This window comes from Propithecus coquereli, unplaced genomic scaffold (genome assembly GCF_000956105.1).
Source record: "Propithecus coquereli isolate 6110/MARCELLA unplaced genomic scaffold, Pcoq_1.0 Scaffold86, whole genome shotgun sequence".
Classification (NCBI taxonomy): Eukaryota; Metazoa; Chordata; class Mammalia; order Primates; family Indriidae; genus Propithecus; species Propithecus coquereli.
Genome location: NW_012154840.1, coordinates 3366484 through 3388229, shown reverse-complemented (window position 1 = coordinate 3388229; position 21746 = coordinate 3366484). Strand labels below are relative to the sequence as shown.

Here is a 21746-nt window from a genome sequence, read left to right as displayed (position 1 = left end):
AATTATCCGTGAACATTATTGGGACAATTGATGAAAGAAAAATAAAAACTGTGGATTAGATAACAGTATGTATTTAGTTTTACTCACCTATTTACCCTTCCCATTGTTATTCATTACCTTCCTGTATTTTGGTGTTGCCATTTCAAATTATTTTCCTTCTGATTTCAGAAAACCTTTAATTTCCTCCAATGTAGAGGTATTTCCTCTAGCATACGTTTGCTGACATCAAGTTCTCATGTTTTGTCTGTCCAGATATGTCCTTATTCCACCCCTCATTTTTGAAGGATGTTTTTACTGAATATAGAGTTCTATGGTGGCAATCACAGTCATGCACCACATAAAGACATTTCATTCAATGACGAACCGCACATGTGATGGTGGTCTCATGAGATTAAAATACTGTATTTTTACTGAACCTTTTCTATGTTTAGATATGTTTAGATACAGAAATACTTATCATTGTGTTCCAATCACCTACAATATTCAGTACAATAACATGCTGTACAGCTTTGTAGCCTAGGAGCAACAGGCTATACCATATAGTCTAGGTGTGTAGAAGGCTACACCATCTAGGTTTGAGTAAGTACACTCCGTGATTTTTGCACAATGACAGAATCACCCAATGAGCCTGGCGCAGTGGCTCACACTTGTAACACCCCAGCACTTTGGGAGGCCAAGGTGGGAGGATCACTTGAGCCCAGGAATTCAAGGCTGCAATGAGCTATGCTTGAGCCACTTCACTACAGCCTGGAGCAACAGGCTATACCATATAGTCTAGGTATGTAGTAGGCTACATCATCTAAGTTTGAGTGAGTACACCCCATGATTTTTGCCCTTTAAAGAAATCATTTCATTGTTATCATTTTCCCATAGGTCCATCACCTCCCGAGCCTCACCCTCCTCTCCTGTCAGATCAGCAGCTACATCAGACCCTCATAGGAACGTGAACCCCACTGCAAACTGCACATGCAAAGGGTCCAGGTCGCCTGCTCCCCATAAGAATCCAACACCTAATGATCTGAGGTGGAGCCAAGGTGGAGACACACCTCTCCACCGGTGGAAAAACTGTCTTCCCTGAAACAGGTCCCTGGTGTCAAAAAGGTTGGGGACCGGCGATCGAACAACATAAAAATTTCACTCCTAATACATGAATAACTGCTAAGATAATATCTTTCTATACTACTCCTGCTTCTTCTAATACTATCTTTTTACAGTCAACATTCATCAGCCATTCTACAAGACATTTCCATTACGCATAAAACCATAATAAGTGCTTCCTTCTCTAAGTTTCGATTACCATACAATCTTACATTTTTACTTACCAAAATTAAAATCTCCTGTGTCAGATATTAGCAAAGATACTAATAGAGGCTTTTATAAAGGTTGCTAATCTGTCATTTTCCACAAACTGAAAACCTTTAATAGCTGTTCCCCCTAAAAAATAAATGGAAAGAAGACTAGAAGATATAGCTCAATTTACCTGTGCTTTGATTCATAGGAAGTCGTGGAGGAGAACTTGTTTCTTCAGATTCTTCTGATGAGTGTGCGAGGAAGTCATGAAGCTTCTGCACCAATGTATTCAACTTGCTTTCACTATTAAAACAAAAATTTAAAGAATTCCTTTAATTAGCCTGCCATATATTTAATTAAATATAAATCTCTAACAAAAAGAAAACCGATCTATATTGTAAGTCTTCTGAAAGTAGGCATATTCAAAGTAAAATGAATTTTACTGTACTGAGGATATAAAAATATGAGTAATACAACCTACCTGGGATAGGTACAACTATCTGGGATCAAAATATCATTTAAGGAAAATGCTGATACTACTCACTGAACACTTCCAAGATACTGAGTTCTTTCAATGTGCTCTATCTGATGTGTTTAAACAGAAGTTAAACTTTGTGTTAAATTATTTAAGATGTATTACAAAATACTACTCTTAACCTAATTTTTAAGAAATAATAAACCTACTTACCACAAAAGAGTTTAAAAAGAAAGCAAAAAAAAAATTTGGGGGGGAATAAAAGGCCAAAATGTATTCATATTTAAATTATATCCATTCTTACTTCACAATCAACAGCTGTTCCTTGTACATATCTTGTCATATTACCATTAAGTACTTTAGTTACTATTTCCTCTCACTTGTGCATACTCCATATTTGGAAAAGTCTTAGAAACCAAAATATATACGTAGATCACATTTTCAAGGAAGTTTTAAACTTGCCAACATCCAAAAAAAGGGAGGCCAAGATTTTGTTTTGCATCATTTAAAAAAATAATTCAGTAATCTATCAAATATATTTACTGAGCATTTACTTTCTAGAAGGCCTCAGCAGTACTATCTTCTGCTTGGCACAGGATAATTGCATAATTGACTGACATAAAGATAAATAAAACATAAAATAGGACTTAGAAGAGCTCAGTCAGTCTCCCAGGGAAATATTTATGTAACTAAATTTTATATTATCTTGGGTGGAGGTGGAGCCCACTCTTTGAAGTATCACAAGAATGGAAAAACAAGCACCACATGTACTTGCCATCAAATTGGTACTAACTGAGCAACGCTTAGGTGCTCACATGGAAGCAATATTCATCAGGTGCCGGGCTGGTGGGAGGAGGGTGAAGGGGATGAGTAAACTCAGAACTAACGGGTGTGGAGTGCACCGCATGGGGAATGGGCACACTTGCAGCTCTGGCTCGGGCGATGCAAAGTCAACATATGTAACCAAAATGTTTGTGCCCCCATAATATTCTGAAATTTTTTTTAAAAAATCAGTAAATTGGAAAAAAATAAAAAATAAATTTTATAGCATAAACAAGTTATATAATAGGTACATCTATAATTCAAAAGACTTATAAGGAATTAAAAGTTTAAACGCAGAAAGTAAACATTTGCTCCATTTTTTTTTTTCTGAGACAGGGTCTCGCTCTGTCACCTGGGCTAGAGTGCCGCGGCGTGCCTAGCTCACAGCAACCTCAAACTCCTGGGCTCAAGCGATCCTCCTACCTCAGACTCCTGAGTAGCGGGGACTACAGGCACTCGACACAATGTGCCACAAAGCCTGGCTAATTTTTTCTATTTTTAGTAGAGACAGGGTCTTGCTCTTGGCTCAGGCTGGTCTGGAACTCCTGACCTCAAGCAATCCTCCTGCCTCGGCCTCCCCGGAGTGCTAGGATTACAGGCGTGAGCCACCGTGCCCAGCCACCCCATTTTTAAAAACAGAAAATTTTCTAAACTTAAAAGCAAGAGGTATAATAGATAAATCTGACTCTATCAAAATTCAAAACTTTTGTGGATCAAAGGACACCATCAAGAAAGTGAAAAGACAACCTGCACAATGGGAGAAAGCTATTTTCAAATCATATATCTCATAAGGGTCTAATAACCAGAATATATAAAGAATTCTTACAATTAAACAACAAAAAGACAACTCAATTTTAAAATAGGCAAAGGACTTAGATATACATTTCTCTAAAGCCGATATACAAATAGCCAATGACCACATGAAAAAATGCTCGAGATCATTAGTCCTTAGGGAAATACAAATCGAAACCACAACAAGAAACCGTTTTATACTCAATAAGATGAATATGATAATAATAATTTGAAAAACAAAATATAAGTGCTGGGAAGGATATCAAGAAACTGGAACCCACAGACATTGCTGGAAGAAATGTAAAATGGTATAGACACCATGAAAAACAGTCTGGTAGTTACTCAAAAAGTTAAACAGGGTTACCAAATGTGACTCAGCAATTCTATCTCTAGATATATACCCATGAGAAATGAAAATATATGCTCACACGCCCCCAAAATATTCATAGTAACCAAAAATTGGAAAGCACCCAAATGCTAATCAGCTGATGAATGGATAAACAAAATGTGGTATATCCATGGATTATACCCCAATAAAAAGGTATGAAATACTGATACATGATAAAACATGGATGACCCTTGAAAACATAATACTACAAGGGTAAGCACATATTTTGTGATTCCATTTATATATACGAAATGTCCAGAATAGGCAAGTTCATAAAGACAGAAAGTAGATTGTGGTTACAAAGGGTGGGGGGAGGGAATTGGAAGATACAAGGTATCTTTTCAGGGTGGTAAAAATATTCTAGAATTAGGTAGTGGTGATGGTTTCACAGCATTGTGAATTTACTTAAAAAAAAAACAAAACACTGAACTGTTTACTTTAAAGGGGTTAAAATGGTGACTTTCAGGTTATGTGAATTTTATCTCAATAAAAACTGCCCACAAGGCCAGGCATGGTGGCTCACGCATGTAATCCTAGCTCTCTGGGAGGCCGAGGCAGGCGGATTGTTTGAGCTCAGGAGTTCAAAACCAGCCTGAGCAAGAGCGAGACCTCGTCTCTACTAAAAATAGAAAGAAATTAATTGGACAACTAAAAATATATAGAGAAAAAATTAGCCGGGCATGGTGGCGCATGCCTGTAGTCCCAGCTACTCGGGAGGCTGAGGCAGGAGGATCACTTGAGCCCAGGAGTTTGAGGTTGCTGTGAGCTAGGCTGACGCCACGGCACTCTAGCCGGGGCAACACAGTGAGACTCTGTCTCAAAAAAAAAAAAAAAAAAAACTGCCCACAAAAACCAAGACAGAAATTCAATAAAATACATACCTATTTAACTGCATTAAAAAAAAAATAAAAACTTGTGCACGTACCTCCAAAAAACATTCACGACCAAAGTTTAAAAGGAAAACTAGCTTGAAATTTTACATGAAAGGATAAACATTTATTATATTAAAAAACTGCTATGGGAGAACAAACACTTCAACTTCACCATTAATGAAAAAATGCAAATTAAAATACTGTAAATGAGGTTGCAGCTGTGTCACAACTTTCTGGGCCACCCTCATGCAGGCAGAGTATTGAGAACCAAAAACCACTGGCCCCTCTGCATGATTTTCCCATGTTTAGTTAGGAAGAACCCAAGATACTTAGCAAAAGAAAAAGAAATGAGATATAACAGACATATCACAACTACAGATCTTGTGTGGGTATTTGGTTGTTTTCTTTCAGTGGACAGGGTTGTTTTATAAAATTTTGAAATAAACTTTGCCTCTAGAAGGAAGGTACCAAGAGGGTATGATATCTACTTTTTGCGAATAACCCTTCTGTAGATAAGAGTCAGATGTACAAAAAAATTTATCATCAGGTCACTCAGTGTCCTTAATCATGTTAAGTTGCAAAATGGAACCTAAGGAAATGATGCTACATGTCAACTAACAGCATACAAAATTCCTCAGAATCAAAATTCAAAAACAGGAATGAATAGTGTCATATTATATCTTATTCCATCAATGGACCACCAGAGAAAAGCTGCTCTCTAGAAATGAAAGGAGTACAGCAAACTTGCAGAATTATGACTGCCCCACTCACTCCCAGAAATCATAGCAATCCAACTGCAAGGCCAGCTATTGCACAAATTTATGCTGTGGGTAACCAAAGTCAAGAATATGGATAAACTAGTGCAGCCCATCAATAGTACCATCACACTATAAAAATAAAACTGAGAGAATATGAGAATATGATCAGCAGAACTTTTTATTTTGTAAAGGACAGCACTCTGAGGCATAAACATGTTTGTGCTGTGTTAGGTTGGTGCAAAAGTAATTGCGTTTTTAGCACTGTTGAAATTTCCCGGTTGATGCCGGAATGCATTCTTAAATAAATGTGGTTATGTTATACATCATATTAATGCACATTTCTTCCTTTATGTTTTTTTGCTAATGACTTATGACTTGCTGTTTATTTTATATTTATTTTAGACTATGGAAATGATGTCAGACAAAAAGCAAATCTGAGCGATTTTCTTATTCGTGTCCAAAATGGGTCGGAAAGCAGTGGAGACAACTTGCAACATCAACAACGCATTTGGCCCAGGAACTGCTAACAAACCTACAGTGCAATGGTGGTTCAACAAGTTTTGCAAAGGAGACTAGAGCCTTGAAGATGAGGAGCGCAGTGGCCGGCCATCAGAAGTTGACAACAACCAACTGAGAGCAATCATAAAAGCTGATCCTCTTACAACTACACAAAAAGTTGCCGAAAAACTCAACCTCGACCATTCTACGGTAATTCAGCATTCGAAACAAATTGGAAAGATGAAAAAGCTCGATAAGTGGGTGCCTCATAAGCTGACCGAAAATCAAAAAAACATCATTTTGAAGTGTCGTCTTCTCTTGTTGTATGCAACAACAATGAACTGTTTCTCTTTTAGATTGTGATGTTCGACGACAAGTGGATTTTATACAACAACCCGCAACAACCAGCTCAGTGGCTGGACCGAGAAGAAGCTCCAAAGCACTTCCTAGAGCCAAATTTGCACCAAAAAAGGTCATGGTTACTCTTTGGTGGCTAAAAATAGAAATACCATTCGATCCAGCAATAGCACTATTAGGCATCTACCCAAAAAAACAAAAGACATTCTATAATAAAGACATCTGCACCCGAATGTTTATGGCAGCACAATTCACTATTTCAGGGATGTGGAAACAACCCAAGTGCCCATCAATTCATGAGTGGATTATTAAAATTTGGTATATGTATACAATGGAATATTACTCAACTATAAGAAATGACAGTGATCTAGCACCTCTTATATTTTCCTGGATAGAGCTTGAGCCCATTATCCGAAGTGAGGTATCACAAGATCGGAAGAATAGGCTCCATATGCATTCGCCATCGAATTGGCACTGACTGATCAACACTCTGGTGCTCACACTGTGGTAATATTCTCCAGGGATTAGTGGGCTGGGGGGAGGGGATAAGCTCACAACTAAAGGACACAATGAGCATTGTAGAGGGGAAGGGCATGCCTCTAACCCTCGCTTGGGTGAGGCAAAGACAGAAAATGTAACCAAAATGTTTGTACCCTCATAATATCCTGAAATAAAAATAAAAAAAATTATTAGTGTTTTTTTACCTCTTTGCACACATGTATTCTATTATTTTTGGAGAAGTATATGTGCAGAGGAACTAGCCTTTTTTAAAGTTAAACTTTTCATTTTGAGATAATTACAGATGTGCATGCAGTTGCAAGAAATAATAAAGACAGACCCTGTGTATCATTTACTCAGTTTCTCAAAAATGGTAACAACTTATAAAACTACTTTTTATTCTCACCCATTCATCTACCTGTTCCCATAGATGGGCTGCTGTATTTAAGATATGGCAAGGGATCATACAGTCTCTGACATTTGGGCAAATGATCATGGGTATATTCACCAAAATGGTTTTATTATAAAAAAATCAACAGTAATTAATTTAAAATTTTTGTTCTCATGATTGTTTAAAATAGAGTATTATAACCCAAATTGGAAAGGAAAATGTAAAATGATCTCTGTTCACTGATGACATGTAGAAAACCCCAAAGATTCCACAAAAAAATTGAGTTAATAAACGAATTCAGTAAAGTTTTAGGACACAAAATCAACACACAAAAATCAGTTGCACTGCTATATAATGAACAATCTGAAAATAAAATTAAGAAAATAATTCCATTTACAATAGCATCAAGAAAAATTAAAAACTTAGGACTAAATTTAAACTGAGGCAAGACTTGTACACTGAAAACTACAAAACACTGCTAAAAAATTAAAGATGACATCTCATGTTTATGGATTAGAAAACTTAATATTGTTAAAAACACAAGACAAAACAATCCACAGATTAAATGTAAACCATATCAAAATCCCAATGACATTTTTTGTAAAAATAGAAAAACTATCCTAAAATTCATAAGGAATCTCAAAGGATCACAAACAGCCAAACCAACCTTGAAAAAGAACAAAATCGGAGGACTAACACTTCCTGATTTCAAAGCTTACTACAAAGCTTAAGTAATCAAAACAGTGTGGTACTGGCAAAAGGACAAACATAGACCAATGAAATAGAATAGAGAACCCAGAAATAAAGTCTCATGTATGTGTTAATTGCTTTTTGACAAAAATGCCAAGACCATTCTATGAGGAAAAGATAGTCTTAACAAATAGTGCTAGGAAAACTGGATACACGCATACAAAAGAATGAAGTTGGACCCTTACCTGATACCACATAAAAAAATTAACTCAAAATGCATCAAAGCCATAAGAGCTAAAACTGTAAGACTCTCAGAGGAAATTATGACATTGGCTTTCTTTGATATGACACCAAAAGCATAGGCAACAAAAGAAAAAATAACTTAGACTTCATCAAAATTAAAAATTTGTATGGGCAGGGCGCAGTGGCTCACGCCTGTAATCCTGGCACTCTGAGAGGCCAAGGCGGGCGGATTGTTTGAGCTCAGGAGTTTGAAATCAGCGTGAGCAAGAACGAGACTCCGTCTCTACTAAAAATAGAAAGAAATTAATCGGACAACTAAAAATATATAGAAAAAATTAGCCACGCATGGTGGCGCATGCCTGTAGTCCCAGCTACTTGGGAGGCTGAGGCAGAAGGATTGCTTGAGCCCAGGAGTTTGAGGTTGCTGTGAGCTAGGCTGACGCCATGGCACTCACTCTAGCCCGGGCAACACAGTGAGACTCTGTCTCAAAAAAAAAAAAAATTTATGCATCAAAGGACATTATCAAAAAAATGAAAAGACAACCCACAGAATAAGAGAAAATATATGCAAATCGTATGTGATAAGAGTTTAACATCCAGAACATATAAAGAAATCCTACAACAAAAAACCAAACAATCCAATTCAAAAATGGTCAAAGGACTTAAATAGATATTTCTCTGAAGATGACACAGAAATGGCCCAATAGGCATGTGAAAAGATGGTCTACACCACTAGTTATTAGGGAAATGCAAATCAAAACCACAATGAGATATCACTTCACACCCGATAGGAAGCTATTATCAAAAAAAAAAAAAAAGGAAAATAACAAGCATTGGTGAGGATGTAGAGAAACTGCAACCCTGATGCATTGCTGGTAGGAATGTCAAATAGTACAGCCACCGTGGAAAAATAGTATGATGGTTTCTCAAAAAGATAAACATAGAATTACCATATGATCCAGTAATTCCACTTCTAGGTGTATACACTCAAAAGAAATGACAGCAAGCACTTGGATACTTGCACACCAATGTTCACTGCAGCATGATGCACAATAGCCAAAAGGTGGGAACAACCAAAATGGCCATCAACAATAGATAAATAGATAAATAAGTTGTGGTATATACATACAATGGAATAAAAGGAATGAAATTCCCTATGAAGGAATGAAATTCTGATGCATGCTACAACAGAGATGAACTTTGAAAACATTATACTAAGTGAAATAAGCCAGACACAAGAAAAGGATAACTTCTGCCCACTTATATGAGATATTTAGAATAGGCGAATTTTGTAGAGTCAGAAAGTAAAATAGATGTTATTAAGGGCTGGAGGGGAAAAGGGGGAATGGGGTGTTGTTTATGGGTTACAGAGTTTCTGTCTGGAGTAATGAAAAAGTTCTGGAAATAAAGAGGGGTGATGATTGCACAAGACTGTCAGCGTACCTAACACCACTGAATTTTACACTTAAAAACAGTTAAAATGGTAACTTTTTAAAAAGGCATTTGATATATCATGCAAATACTAATGAAAACAAAGGTGGTGTTGTTCATGGCCACTAAGATACAAAGTCATGTACAAACTGCAACACTGTTGGTACTAGAGAAAATCTGGAAATAACCTAAATTTTTTCCATAAAAAATGAAATGGATAAATTCACATAGCTTTATCTCCAATATTTTAGCTTATTTTTTAAATCTGAAAAACACAATTTTTTAAATAGCATATTATTTTTAAAATAAAGCAACTTGGCTAGCAGGAGATGTCCAAGGAGCCCTTGCATCCAAGGGCAGCTGGAGCTGATTTGTACCACCTGCCCTAGGGGAAAGGGGAGCAAGCAGAGGTCAAGCAAAGCATCCACCCCCTGCCACCTACATTATCCACTTCTCAACAAAACCCCACTCCCCACCCCTGGCTGTCCATGCCCACCATGGCTACTATTCAGCACTTTGTAGAAAGACGGCATCTGGTGCAGAGTTAAGACTTTAATGAATATATGAAGGAAGTAGGAGTGGGAGTGGCACTGAGAAACATGGGTGCAGTGGCCAAGCCAGATTGTATTATCACTTCTGACAGCAGATCCTTCACCATAACAACTGTGAGTACTTTAAAAACATAGTTCTCCTGTAAACGAGGAGAGAAGTTTGAAGAAACTACAGATGATGGCAGAAAAACTATCTGCAAATTTACAAATGGTGCATTGGTTCAACACAAGGAATGGGATGGGAAGGAAAACACAATGAGAAAAGTGATAATGGTGGACTGTCTTATGAACAACGTCACCTGTACTCAAATCTATGAAAAGATATAATAAAATTTCCACTATCACTTTGCACAGGAATCAGCTGTAAAAATAAACAAGCTCAAGTTTGAGGAGCAAATCTCCATGCTTCTTTTATTCATTGCTATGTTCAACTATCTCTATCACAAACATTTTACTTGCAATTGGCTTGTTAAGATCATCCTTTTGGTTAGTAATTAACTGTGTTTGTGCTAACAAAATAAATAAATAAGGCAACATAAAACTCATTACTTTGCTCTGATTCTCTCAATAGAAACTTTTGGAAACAAGTAAATAAAATGCATGAAGAAATGAATAAGAAACTACAACTTATTAAATTCTATAAAGTGTTAACTGTGATATCACTTTTTTAACCTATCAAATATTTAGGGGAAAAAATGACAACTCCTTGTGGGACAAAGTGCCATGAAACACTCTCATGGATGGCCTGAGATGATACATGCTTCTAGAAAACAACCTGGCATTAAGCATCAAGAGCCTTTGATCTAATAATTCTGCCTCTTTTTATCTATCCAAAGAAAGTAATTCTAAATAACTTTACTCATAAAAGGTATCAATCTATGACATATTTACAATAGCAAAAAAAACTGTAAACAATTAAAATGTACAATAATAGCTAGGTATATAAAGACAAATATTTAAGGTGATGGATATCCTGAGTACAATGATTTTATCTTTACAAATTATGTAAATGTATTAAATTATCACATGTACCACAAAACTGTGTATATCTATTACGTATCACTAAAAAATAATTTTTGAAATTTTTAAAATAATGGCTGAGTAAACAGGTATTCACAAAAGTCATACAATATTATACCAGCCGGCGGGGCGCGGTGGCTCACGCCTGTAATCCTAGCTCTCTGGGAGGCCGAGGCGGGCGGATTGTTTGAGCTCAGGAGTTCGAAACCAGCCTGAGCAAGAGCGAGATCCCGTCTCTACTAAAAATAGAAAGAAATTAGCTGGACAACTAAAAATATATAGAAAAAATTAGCCGGGCATGGTGGCGCATGCCTGTAGTCCCAGCTACTCAGGAGGCTGAGGCAGGAGGATCGCTTGAGCCCAGGAGTTTGAGGTTGCTGTGAGCTAGGATGATGCCACGGCACTCTAGCCCGGGTAACACAGTGAGACTCTGTCTCAAAAAAAAAAAAAAAAATATTATACCAGCCATTAAATCCAAAAAAGTTAAAATACAATATGGAAAATGGCTCATACTATAATACAATGCTAACCAAAACCAGGCAGTCTATAAATGGAGTACAAAGTATGATTACAATTATGTTTAAAATTGCATAAAAGGCTGGGCACGGTGGCTCACACTTGTAATCCTAGCACTCTGGGAGGCCGAAGTGGGAGGATTGCTTGAGGTCTGGAGTTCAAGACCAGCCTGAGCAAGTGTGAGGCCCCATCTCTACTAAAAATAGAAAAATTAGCCAGGCGTGGTGGTATGCGCCTGTAGTCCTAGCTAACCGGGAGGCTGAGGCAGGAGGATCACTTGAGCCCAGGAGTTTGAGGTTGCTGTGAGCTAGGCTGACACTACCGCACTCTAGTCCAGGCAACAGCCCAGGCGCTTTGTCCCCAAAAAAACCAAAATGTATAAAAATATTGCTATAAAATATACCCCAAAATGTTTACAGTACGTGTTATCTAGATAACATTACAGGGAATATTTTTTCTTCTACCTTTTTCTGATATAATAAAATCATTGCTTTCATGCTGGAAAAGTTTTCCTTTTGTAATTTGTGTAATTTTCTTCAAAATTTCATAAACAAAGACATTGTATGACCCAAATTAAGTTAAAAGTTGAAAACATCATTTTCCTAATGTTTTTCAAGATAATCCACTTCCAATTAAGAAATTACTCACATGTGAATGTGTTTCTAGTTTCAAAATTACATATAATACATGATAAAATACGCAGTTCATTTGTTAATACCCGTAACTTCACTTAAACATTAAAAATTAACAATTTTGACTTTTCGCTAATCCAACTGATTCTTTCCACCCTCCTTTATTTACAAGTTTACTATACTCACTTAAGTGTTGAAAATCTACCAATTTATGCCCTTACTCAAGTAGAATTATAATAAATCCCTTCCAAAACTGTCAGGTATTAACTATATAATTTTATAAAATAAAGTCTAAGTCAAATTGTCTTATAAAATTTTTATGCCTTAAATTTTTTTTAAGAGACAGAGTCTCTCTCTGTCACCCAGGCTGGAGGACAGTGGCATGATCATACCTCACTATAACCTCGAACTCCTGGGCTCATGCAACCCTCCAGCCTCAAGCAGCCAGATCATGCACCACTGTGCCTGGTTAAGTCTGTTTGTTTTTTGTAGAGATGGGGTCTTGCTATATTGCCCAGGCTGGTCTCAAACTCCTAGCCTCAAGCCATCCTCCCACCTCAGCCTTCCACATGCTGGGATTACAGGCATGAGCCACCGAGCCCAGCCTATGCCTTAATTTTACTCTCAAATGTAATACAAGTCCATATAGATTTTCTCCATGCCAGCAAATATCAACCACTGAAAGAACAGCTGTACAGGTAAATGTTGGAATTTTTCTCAGTGGGTCCATATGTCTCCAGTTTCTTTATATAACCTTACCAAATTTTAACATGTACATTTTACACACACTAACCTGATATGAACCTGAGAACCTTATTACAGGAAACTAAGACTCAGAAAGACATTTATTTGCTGAATACAATAAGGGAGTTAAATAATTTCCACTTACAACTATTAAGTGGAAAATCAGGAAGTCTATCTCCAATCAAAGCCACCTCCTTAGGGGAACTAAAGGCACAGTGACTAATAGAATTTAATGAGTAGAAAAGTACTTACCCTAATAGATAATCCTCAAAACTAAGAATACTTAAAAGGACTAAGGATAAGCTACGATGTCCATAAAAGTACTTTCAGTTAATATAACATAATGTTTCTAAAGTTTTTAATCTCTTTACTATCTTATTTACATTTTCATTGATTTCTTAATTTATTAATAAAACATTTTATGGAAACCAAATTACCTGAGGTCTCTAGTTTTACTTCTCATGTCTAAGCCACTGAGCTTACCACACTATCCAAATAAGCACAGCAGTAACTAAAGGTAAGGTGTTAACAATAAGAAAAACAAATCACGTTAAAACCAATTCCTAAAATGTCCAACTGAAAGTAGAACCTGATCCTCGCAAAGACTAACACTTAAGAATTGTTTTACAAGAATTTCAAACAAAGGAGAACCCCAAAACTAAAGCCACAGACAGCTACGGCATTTCACATAGCACTATTTACTAAAAATAATTTAAAAAACAAACAAAACAAAAGCAACCAGTTAGCTATGAAATGTAAGCAGCTTGGAAGTCCTCACTCCCATCCTTACAACAAGAAAACATGCTGAACAAACTGAAAATCAGTAAGTTTATCTTTTTCCCTCAAAGAACTGAGGTCGCAGGGCAAACCACCACCAAAAAAGAGAGAGAAAGAGAGAGAGAGAGACAAACACAGGCAGATACAGAGAAGCACAGCTTACCTCGAACAGGAACACTTAAATAGCAATTGATGAACTGCTGGAAGCCAAGTATGAATTAGCTTGAGTTAAAAAAAAATCTTGAGGTCCCAGTCTTAGAGGGGTCCCCACACTTTCCTGGGTTTTACCTCCAGGAGCCCTACAAGGTTTTTAGGAGGTTTTCACCATAAAGATCTGAGGAAAACTTCCTTGTGCCTTTACCAGGAGTTAAGGGAAACTAATCATACTGAAACATTCCCAGAGCATTATCTACGTGTAGAAGGAGCAATTAGAGAACTGCTGACCCTTCTAGCTTTCCTGTCTCATGTAAAGGGAGAGGAGGACAGGGGAAGGTAAGAAACACTTCTGAAGGTCACAACTCAGGGACTCAGGACGACTGAAAAAAAAAAAAAAAACTGAGGTTTCATCCTAAGATTACAGAACATTTCCCTTCCCCAATTCCTTACCACTACAGCAACAGGGCTCCAACATAGTAACAATGAATTACAACTGAGAAAGCTGCAAGACACAGACACTTTTTAAGAAAGAATTATTAGGGAAACCCAAAGACAACAGGCGAGAGGGAAAAAAAACAAGAAAACTAGAAGAAAACCGATATCTCTGGTACCTACATCTACAGCAAACATTAAACCCAGCCAGCCCAGCTCCTAACCAGATTAACATAAAACTTCACACTAAAAGTCTGATTACCTCAGTTCCTATTGCCAGATAGATCATGTCCAGCTTTCAACAAGAACCTACAAGGCATGCTAAAAGGCAAGAAAAAACAGTCTAAAGAGACAAAATAAGCACCAGATCCAGACTTGGATATGATACAGAATTTGGAATTATCAGATACGGAATGTATTTACCTATAACTAATACAATAAGGATTCTAATGGAAAAATTAGACAACGTGCAAGAACAGATGGGTAATACAAGTGGAGAGATGAAACTCAAATAATCAAAAGGAAATGCTACACATCAAAAACACTATAAAATAATTAAGAATGCCTTTGATGAGCTCACTGGTAGACTGGACACAGGCAAGGAAATAATCAGTGAGCTTGATGATATGGCAATAAAAACATCCCAGCTGAGCGCAGTGGCTCATGCCTGTAATCCCAGCACTTTAGGAGGCTGAGGCAGAAGGACTGCTTGAACCCAGGAGTTCGAGGCTGCAGTGAGCTATAATGGTTCCACTGCATTCCAGCCTGGGTGACAGAGCAACACCCTGTGTCTCTTAAAAAAAAAAATATATATATATATATATATATTTTTTTTCACATTGTATCTTTGAAATTCCATGTGCAAATATATTTCCAGCACATCATATAATTTGTGGCTATTATATAATATTATACAGTGCAAATCTAGAGCTATGTCAAAATCCCAAAAACAACATTGAACAAAAAAAGCAAGTTGCAAAATAACATGTACTGTATGGTGCCACTTACATAAACTTATACGACTGGAAGAATTCTAAATAATGTTTACGTTTATGGATACATATTTATGTAGAAAACATATTAAAATAATCCATGAGGCCTCAACTCTATCTGTAATATTTTATTTCTTTAAAAGAAATCTAAAGCAAATATGACGTAAGATTTCATAAAGCTAAGCAGTGAGTGCAGAGGTATTTTTATTATATTCTTTGTTTAAAATATTTCCCAATTAAATAAATTTAGAATATGCATGTTCTAAAACCCCCCTTATTTCTGTTTATATCCAATAACTTAAATCTGAAAGTACGCTACAGAAAAATTTAGAGTATAAATTTCATACTTCACCTTGTACTACATAGACCCAGGGTATCCTTCTATCTTTCATGTAATAAGTTTGAATTAAAGACAAAAACTGATGAATTTGTCTTGTTTATTCAACAAGCATTTACTATATGACTATTGTGAGCATTCCAGGAGCTCATGATGTGGTTCAACAGCTTTTTGTCACAAGTGATACAGTCATGTAGAGATCAAAGTATACTTTGGCACTATACAGAACACCAAGATCAAACAAAGAAAATTAGCTAAACACTAAAAACAGTGACTTTTGGTCCTCAAAGTAATTGTTTAATGGAAAATTTTAAAAGGGATTCTTCTTTTTTTGTATATATTTATGTTTTACAACATGTTTTTCTTTTTCTTTTTTTTTTGGGGGGGGGACAGAGTCTTACTCTATTGCCCTGGGTAGAGTGAAGTGGCATCATCGTAACTCACTACAACTTCAAACTCCTGGCCTCAAGGGATCCTCCTGCCTCTGCCTCTCCAGTAGCTGGGACTACAGGTGTATGCCACCATGCCTGGCTAATTTTTCTATTTTTAGTAGAGACTGGGTCTTGCTCTTACTCAGGCTGATCTCAAACTCCTGAGCTCAAGCAATACTCCCGCCTTGGCCTCCCAGAGTGCTAGGATTACAGGCGTGAGCCACTGCACCCGGGCTGTACAACATGTTTTGATACACATACACATAGTGAAATGATTACTACAGCCAAGCAAATTAATATATCCATGTCCACACTTACTTACTTTTTTGTATGTATGCGTGCTAAGGAGCACCTGAAATCTACTCTTGGCAAATTTCCAGTATATGATACGATATTATTGACTGTAGTCATCATGCTATATGCTTTTTCATCCTTATAGGATGAACTGCAACTTTGTACCCCTTGACCAACATCTCCCCATTTCCCCCATCTTCCCGCCCCTGTTAACCACCCTGCTACTCTCTGTTTTCATGAGTTTGACTTTCTTAGCTTCCACATGTAAGTTAAGATCACGCAATATTCTTTCTGTGTCTGGCTAATTTCACTTAGCATAAATGTCCTCCAGGTTCATCCATATTGTCACAAATGGCAAGCATGTTAGTTTAGTGTACCACCCTGACCCTGAGACACAAATTACGCCCTAGTTTTTTCTTTAAAGACTGGAAAAAACACACATGCAAAGCCCTTGCTATTCATTTTACTTAGTCTTTGCTAAATACTGTATATATTACTTGTATATAACTAAATTCTAATAAAGGTTCACAGCATATGAAAGAAAAGTTCAAAATGGAAATCACCAGAACCACAGAGATTATGTGTTGTCACAATGTGGAACTTCAGATATAAACAGTCTTTCATAACAATAAAGTTTACACAAGAAAATAAAAACTAGTTGAAAATATGACTTGTGCCTGTAGTCCCAGCTACTCCAGAGGCTGAGGGTAGAGGATTGCTTAAGCCCAGGATTTCAAGTTCAGATTGGGCAACATGGTGAGACCCTGTCTCTTAAAAAAAAAAAAAAAAAAAGAAAGAAAGGAAGGAAAGAAAAGGTTACTTTAAAAACTGAAATTCAATTATACCGATATCTGTAACTTACTTTGAAATGAATAAGAAAATAAAATGGACTATTACATCACTAGGGAGTTGGACAGATAGAAAAATATGTGATAAAACTAGAACAGCAAAATGTCAAAGGTAAAATCTAGGTGCTAAGAATATGGGTGTTCACTGTAAAATTCTTTCGGCTTTGCTGTTTAAGTTTTAAATTTTTCATAATAAAATGTTAAACTGCAATAATGTGAGTATAATAGCTTCTAAACTACAATTATGATGACACCAAATTTTTAAAAATCACTTAAAAGAAATCAAGAAGGCAATCGTTATTTGCATTGGCACCAGAAGAAAAAAAAAATCAACTTGTCTTTTTGCAAACAGTTCATTTCAGGTAAACATCTCATGGTATAGTTTTTCAAAAAAACATTTCAATACAATAATATGATGTCTGGAATTTGTTTCAAAATAATCCACTGAGAAGAGTATTAAACAAATTCAACTGGAACAAGATGATAATTGTTGAAGCTGGGTGAAAGGTACTAGGGGGGATTCATTATACTATTTTCTTACTTTTGAATATGTCTGCAATTATCCAGAATAAAAAAGTTAAATATATGGAGAATTTTTAATACCTAGTTCAGTGTCCTATTTCCTAGAACAGATAAAATAAGCTGTTTCAATTTTTTTATATTAAAGGTACAATTAATCCTAGCTCAATCTTAAACCATAATCTTGTACAAAGGTACTGATCCTTGTTTTTATGGACAGCTAGTTCTAAATCTGCTGGATACTTCCATATCACCATATTCCTTGATCTAATATTATAGTACATGCTTAGAAAGGTATTAAGACAATTGACATAAGTTCCATTAAGTCTGACTAAAGCTTCTGGACTTTGCCCATTCTGATCAAAGATAATGTTAACCATTCTATGGCCAACTTCTAACTTATTCCACATTTTTCACAACAAAAACACACAAGTAATAAATGGAGATCCAAGTTCCAACACACAGAAGACGTATGATGCAAAAGTCAAATAAGGAATATTTTTCCCCGTAGAAAGACTGGCAGAAATCATTCAAATTTTATGGAATACTGGTTACTCTTCTCACTTTTTTTCTCCCACTACAGACTTCTTCCTAGCATAGTAAGCATAATCACTATTCTTTCTAGTAAGCTCAATCTACTCTGGTCTCTAATGAGTACATTGTTAATCTAGTTATACTGCTCAAAACAAGGTCAAAACTACACAAATCCAAAGTAAAAACCACACATCACAACAACAAAAACATATATAAGTTACTTTGAAACTAGAAAAAGAAACTTTTCTGATCAAAAACAACTATGGCAACCAGATGCAGTGGCTCACGCCTGTAATCCTAACACTTTGTAAGGCTGAGGTAGGAGTTCAAGGCCAGGAGTTCAAGACCATCCTGAGCAAGAGTGAGACCCCACCTCTACAAAAAAAATAGAAAAAATTAGCTGGGTGTGGGTGGTGTGAGCCTGTAGTCCCAGCTACTCCGGAGGCTGAGGCAGGAGGATTACTTGAGCCCAGGAGTTTGAGGTTGCTGGTGAGCTATGATGATGCCACTACACTCTAGCCTAAGCAACAGAGTCAGACTCTGTCTCAAAAAACAAAAACAAACGAAAAAACAACTATGTCACTGACTAATTCCATACTCTTAGAAAACCCCCTTTGCCTCTCTGACCTATACTGTAGTGATTTTAGTAAATAATTACACCTCTTCTTAATTGAAATAGCAAAGAAACAGCTCTGAAGCATGTGAACGATAATACAAGTAATCGAAAAGAAGATCCTAAACAATTCAGTGTCACAATAGAACTGTAGCTAATTAACCTCCTTGAGCATGTGGCAGTGATAAAAAAAAAATGTAAAAATCACTTTATAAAAATCACATAACAGGTGTCCTTTATTTTCTTGAACAGGAGCTCTGACACACCTTATAGAAAAATATTCTACTTTTTATTGAATTCTTTTAAAATACATAGAAAACAATTTAATGGTATGATTAAAAGCATAGTACTGCACCAAGAACCTTGAAGTGGGAATCAGATAACCTTGGTTCCAGTCTTAACTACTAATTAGATCTACGACCTTGAGCAAATTGCAACCTCAGTACAGCTCATTTTTCTGACTTATAAAATGAGAGAACCTTACTAGATGACTGTTAAAATATTTGCATCTATAAAATTTGCTTTTGAAAGAGACCATCAATCCAACATAATAGATTTAAGAGTAAACCAGCTGCATGTCCACTCCTGGAAACAATAACCAATTAGCAATTTCCTTTTCCTCTGCTATGTATTGATCCCAACATCCCTCTGTTTTAACTCACACTATCCTCTGACCAAAGGAGAAGTCTAGCTCACTTAAGGATTCCCAACCCCAAACCGTATTTCTGAAATGCTACTGCCTTCCTCTTTTTATCTAGGTTATCTCATAGGATTGTTATATAACCCAACAGATCATTGGGATAGAACTGTAGAGCTAAAAGCACTTTTAATTGAGGGACTGAACTAGAGAGTATCACCACAGATAAAAAGGAAAATACTGGGGATCAGGGTCACAGTTATCAGAAGACCTAGAACTAAAAGTTATAAAAGGCATGCTCCAGTGCTTTTTCGATACTCCATTCTATTAATAACACTATGTCCCATTACCTGAAAATATCTTGACTTATTTTTATATTACCCAAAGTTTCAAAGTTATTCTATTACTTCACCAACTATTTAAGTGCAAGTAAAAATCAAGCTATTATCCCTTCATGGGAGATGGGTCATAATAAATCTACTTTACCCATCACTGTTTATTTTTATTAATTTATCATCCTGTATAAAGTAGGAAACTTAACAATCCTCCCACAGATGTGTTCGCAGGGTAGGGAAAAACTTTTCCTCCCCTTGTTTCCTAATTTTTTAGAAAAGCAAACACAACAATAACAAAGATTTAGTTATCATTACACAAATAAATGCTGCTTGTAACAGTTACTTTAGTAAAACAAACTTATCAATAAATGGAAATGTTTGAACCACCCAAATGGTTTTTTTGGTACAGGAATTGTCCTTTCATTTTATTTTTTATTTAATCAACTGACTTTTTTTTTTTTTTTGAGACAGAGTCTCACTCTGTTGCCCGAGCTACAGTGTCATGGTGTCAGCCTAGCTCACAGCAACCTCAAACTCCTGGGCTCAAGCGATCCTCCTGTCTCAGTCTCCCGAGTAGCTGGAGCTACAGGCATGTGCCACCATGCCAGGCTAATTTTTTCTATAGATATTTTTAGTTGTCCAGCTAATTTTCTTTCTATTTTTTTTTTTAGTAGAGATGGGGCCTCGCTCTTGCTCAGGCTGGTCTCGAACTCCTGAGCTCAAACGATCCACCTGCCTCGGCCTCCCAGAGTGCTAGGATGAGCCCCCCTACAGGCATGAGCCACCACGCCCAGCCTCAATTGACTTTTTAAAATTGGATCACAAATAAGCTCAAAACTAAGGAAATGTGAACCACATCCATTTCCCTAGAAGAATATCATTAAATCCACATTCAGGAAAATTCTATTCTTGGGCAATTTTCTTACAAAACAGAGATATAGTAAATAAGCGATATGAACAAAACTAAGCACAGCTATGGACATACTTCTAGCCACTTCTTAGAAGGCAAAATACTACCCATACCATTACCATAATAACACTTAAAACCAAGAAAATCTCACTTCTGAAAGCAATGTTAAGGGCTCCCCTTTGAGAAATCCTGCTTTAAAGTAACAAGACTTGGAGAGTTCTTTCTTATCTAATGTATCTATGTTGCTTTCAATTTTTGCATGGTAAATAAAAACACATTAAAGGATCAGAGTTGGGGACCTATCAACTTTTTCTTTCCCCTACAAACCTCCATCACAATCTACAATTTTTACCCCAAAGGAAGAGAGTTGGGGATCAAAGGACAAAAATGAGAAAAGCAAGCCAGGCACAATGGCGAGTGTCTGTAGTCCCAGCTACTCTGGAGGCTGAGGCAGGAGGATCAATCCAGGCCAGGAGTTCCAGGCCGCAATGCACTATGGTGGGTATGGTGCAAACTGTGAATAGCCAATGCACTCCAGCCTGGGCAACACAGTGAGACCCTGTCTCAATGAATCAATCAATAAAAAATAAAATTTTTAAAAATGGGAAAAGCAGCAAATGGTCACACAAGGATTATTTTTCTGTAAACTGTTATTAAATAGATTACTAAAACAATTTTGGCATGGCAGGCTTTAATACAGTTTCCACACACCTGTCATTATGTTGATTTTTTATTATTTTCTACTATATCTTATTATCTTTCACTCTTATATGTTTCATTATGTCAGTTTGCTTTCTCCACGATAATGTAACTTTCAAAATACTTTTCATCAAACACATCTTTGTAAATGCCAATAATATGTGCTGAAGAAGTGAAGTTAAACAATTACTATTTTTTTAAAAATCATGCTAATAACTGAATGCTCAAACCAGTGAGTTTATTGAGGAACAGGATATTTACAGT

General features: G+C 36.4%; 1 protein-coding gene and 1 pseudogene across 1 annotated transcript in view; one reads left to right on the top strand and one right to left on the bottom strand.

Moving 5' to 3' along the window:
* The window catches only part of ATRX (alpha thalassemia/mental retardation syndrome X-linked), a 251279-nt gene that overhangs the window by 212201 nt on the left and 17332 nt on the right, over positions 1–21746 (bottom strand). The window contains exon 2 of the mRNA XM_012664077.1: positions 1481–1593. Within this exon, the coding sequence (XP_012519531.1) occupies positions 1481–1593 (113 nt within the window). The remainder of the gene's footprint in view (positions 1–1480; positions 1594–21746) is intronic.
* Positions 10003–10383, top strand: LOC105826194 (annotated as a pseudogene).